This window comes from Buceros rhinoceros, unplaced genomic scaffold (genome assembly GCF_000710305.1).
Source record: "Buceros rhinoceros silvestris isolate BGI_N320 unplaced genomic scaffold, ASM71030v1 scaffold27424, whole genome shotgun sequence".
NCBI lineage: Eukaryota > Metazoa > Chordata > Aves > Bucerotiformes > Bucerotidae > Buceros > Buceros rhinoceros.
The window spans coordinates 16,823-20,537 of record NW_010409253.1 but is presented as its reverse complement, the minus strand read 5'-3'; the positions used below and the strand labels follow the sequence as shown (position 1 = coordinate 20,537).

Genomic DNA, 3,715 nt, shown 5'->3' with positions numbered 1-3,715 from the left:
CGCCCTGCGTGGCCTGCCCGGCAATCGGCCCCTCGAGCCTGGCGCCCGGGAGGGGACAGGTAGTGGCGGCCCCAACGCTGGTCCCCTGAAGCTCTCCCGTGTCTCCTACTATGGGATGCCCAACCTGGCCACCCTCATCCCCAACGTCCAGCAGGTGCAGTACTCACAGGGGGAGCGGACAAGCCCTGGTGCCAGCAGCATTCCCACCACTGACAGCCCCACCTCCTACCACAACGAGGAGGATGAGGAAGACGACGAAGCGTATGACACCATGGTGGAGGAGCAGTACGGGCAGATGTACATCAAGTCCTCAGGAGGCTACTCTGGTAATGCACAGTCTTTCTCTTTGGGTTTTCTGCTCTCCTTCTGTGCTTGCTTGGTCCTTCTCCAGCCAGCATGGGTAGTTTTGGGCTTGTTCATCAGGCTTTTGGTTTTTGGGGGGCTTTGTTTATTTACGTAGCGCGGTGCGCATGGCATGTTGGTGCTGACATGTGGGTGTAGGATGGGTAGGCCGTGTGCTGTCACTCACGGACTGTGTCTTACCTTTAGATAAGAGAGGCTGCATCACCTGCTGTGGTCGGCTTAGCCCTTCGCTTTTGGCTGAGGCTGCTGGCAACTGGCAGCTGGTGGTTACACAAGCCGTGTGGTGGTGACACCATCCCATAGCCACGGTTTGAGCTCACCTGCCACAGGCCATCTGAGAGGGATGGTCATCCATGGGAAGGGGAGCATCCGTGGGATTTAGGTGGTCGGTCTGGGAGTTAGTCTTCAGTGAGAAGCAAGGCACGCTCCCTGTCCTGACCTCTTAGAGTAAAATTTTTTGAAAAGTGATGAACATTGGACATTAGGAGGAAGGGAGAAAAACGTCAAATAGGTAATTTCCATAGATGTTAATTAGCAATATCTGCAAGAAGAGGAAAAGAAGGACTATTCCGTCCCCTTTCCTTTGCCAGCCTTGCCCAGCACATCGCTATCAAAAAGGGAAAAGTAAGTTGGGGGCCTCTTGATGTTATTTTATTTCTCATTACGAGTCCCTGGGCATGCCTTAGACAGAGGGGGTCCCTTCACTTTAGGTGTGCTTGGCTGGTAGCTGCTGGCTCAGCTCCGGGATGGGCACAGGGGCCTGAGGCCACTTCCTTCTCGCTTCCTGCACAGGAGAAGGCTTCCTCGGGCACACATCCTCTGCCCCGGGCACCTTGCAGGGCTCGGACCCTATTGAGGAGCAGGAGCAAGGTGGGGTATGGACCTGGGGGCTCAGAACCAGAGGGGGAGATGCCTGGCTGGGGTGCTGGTGTGCCTGCATCCTGTGCCAGTGAAGCTCACAGCATCCCATGGAGGCTTGGCCTCAGCACAGTGGCCTTCCCAATGGAGCTGCAGGTGTTTGTGGCAGCAGCTTTGATCCGCAGGCACTCCCTGGGGGGGGACATCTTCCTGCTGGCTGGAGCGTCCTCTGGCTTGGAGCCGCTTTGCCCACTACAGTTCTGCGCTGAAATTGCTGGACCAGTTTTGCAAATATTTAACTGTCATTTGTGAAGAGGTGACATGCTTTCCTCTAAGCCGTTTGGTTTTATTCTTAAGCAAGGGAGAAGATTTGACAAATACAACCATTTCTGTTACTTAAAGCCAGTCTTTCTCTAGTACCAAGAGCGGGGTCATCCCCACACGCTGTCCCATCCCATCCTATCCCATCCCAAAGAGCAGGAGCCCAGTGTCCCCTTGGCATGTCCCCATGTGAGGCAGCAAGCAGATAAGCAATATTTTTCCAAGCATTTTTACCAAGCCATGTGCAAAAGGGGAAAAGCATACCAGTAGCAATGTCACTACTTTAATATTAGAAATATTTGCTGGGAAAAGTGGACAAGCCAGGGGAAGAAAATAAACCTCAAAAGCCTCTCTGCTGTGCTTCAAGTCCCAGTAGTTGTTACTGGGGCGGGTGAGGAGGATTGGGATCAAGGGATGGGGACAAGGTCAGGGTCTCCTCCACGGCCACCCACCTGTGCCTGTGTCCCAGCTGCTGTTAGAGACGCTGTTTTCCCGCGTGCTGTTTTGTTTTGATTTTGCTTTGTGTTTCTCTGCTGTAGAGCACCCAGTGAGTACTGGGGCTCTGCCTTGAGCGCTGGGGCTCGCATTGTCGTTCCTCAGGGATTACACCCTTAGACACGGTGTTGTCTTTCACTGTCATGGGGCCAGTTCATGCTCTAACAGAATGAAATAAATCCAGCAGGTGAGGGCAGGACCAGCCCTGGAACGAGGCAGGCAGCAGGTATTAGGCTATACCCAATTCTTGCTGTGCAGGAATCATCACTGCAAAGTTTTCTTGCTTGGCTTCTGTAGGGGGAAGACTTGAACCGCGTCGTGATGCCGAGGCAGGGACCTTGCGGGGAGGAGGCAGCGCTGCCCAGCCCCGGTGTAAGGCTTTAATATACCATTTTCCTGCTAAGATATCTCTTGCACACCAGCACATTCCAAGGGAGTTTCCTGTTAAATAAGCCAGCTATAGTATCAGGCTTCCCAGAAAAGAGGGCACACAAAAAAGAGATTAAAAAAAAAAAACAAACCTAAGCTATTCCATTATGGTTTGGACTTGTACAGCTAACTATGTTTTAATTACTCGGGATAAACTGTACCCTCAAAAGGTGCAGAATAATAAAACCATAAGATGGAAGAGAGAAGGCAGCTAATCCTGCTCCTGGAATGTAGATCCTGACAGCCTTACAAAGGCCTGGGGGAGGGGGGAGCCCTTTAAAATAGGGATTGCCAAGGTTTCCAAGAGCCCCGTTTGTAAAAACAAAAGCAGAGCCAAAGACGAGCACAGCAGACCAAGCCCTGAATTTCAGAGAGTTGCTTTTTTTTTTTTTCCTCCTTTTTCTCCATTTTTTCCTTTCCCAAGTGAAGCGTTGACTGAGCTAATGCCGATGAGTGTGTGGTGGGACACTCGTGGCTGATAACTCTTTGCTTTCCCTGAGCATCACCTGCCTTGAGCATCACCCACCACACCCAAGGCTGGGACAGCGCAGGGCAGGAGAAGGCACTTGGCAGGACCCCCCAGAGCCTGGGGAATCACGAAGCTGCTTCTTGCCCCAAAGGTGGAGGGTTTTATTGATTTTTGTTCACCCCTTTTTATAGATAGAACCACATCGAATCTCCAAAGCTGGGTTCAAAGACGCGTCTCCAAAGCCAAGATCAGGGAGACAAGAAGCATGTCATCGCCTTGGCCAAGGGTTTGGTGCGAGGAGAGGGAGCAGGCAGGAGGTCTTGTTAAGCAACATGCCTCCTGCAGCGGTGGCACCAGTGTCATGGACCAGGATAAGTGCTGGACCGGCAAAAAGAGCAGGAGATAAATGAAAGGATAAGCCCAGTCTTAAACGTGGGGCTGATGGGAGAGTTATGTTTCGGTGTTGGTAAGCAGGCTGGCAGCTTGCAGAGGGATGCAGGAAAAGGTGCCTCAGCTCCCACGAGCCTCTGGCCGTGTTCAGTGGCCACAGTGGCACTGCCACCATCCCCTCACCCGCCTGCTGCTGTGGCAGGCTGTGAGCATCACGGTAAAATGGCTCTTTATTCTGTAACTAGATCTGGTTGTGGAGAACATGTGGGCCTTGAGGACACGAGTGAGGCTTAATGAGGGTCTAACATCTGATCTGCGGAACACACAACTCCAGAAACTATTAAACAAAAGCAAAGTATTTTTATCCTTGTTAATTACAGTGTCGTGGGC

General features: G+C 52.1%; 1 protein-coding gene across 1 annotated transcript in view; it reads left to right on the top strand.

Moving 5' to 3' along the window:
• NACC2 (NACC family member 2, BEN and BTB (POZ) domain containing) overlaps window positions 1-3,715 on the top strand; it is a 17,172-nt gene that overhangs the window by 843 nt on the left and 12,614 nt on the right. The window contains exon 3 of the mRNA XM_010135189.1: window positions 1-326. This exon is cut by the window's left edge and continues 6 nt beyond it. Within this exon, the coding sequence (XP_010133491.1) occupies window positions 1-326 (326 nt within the window). The remainder of the gene's footprint in view (window positions 327-3,715) is intronic.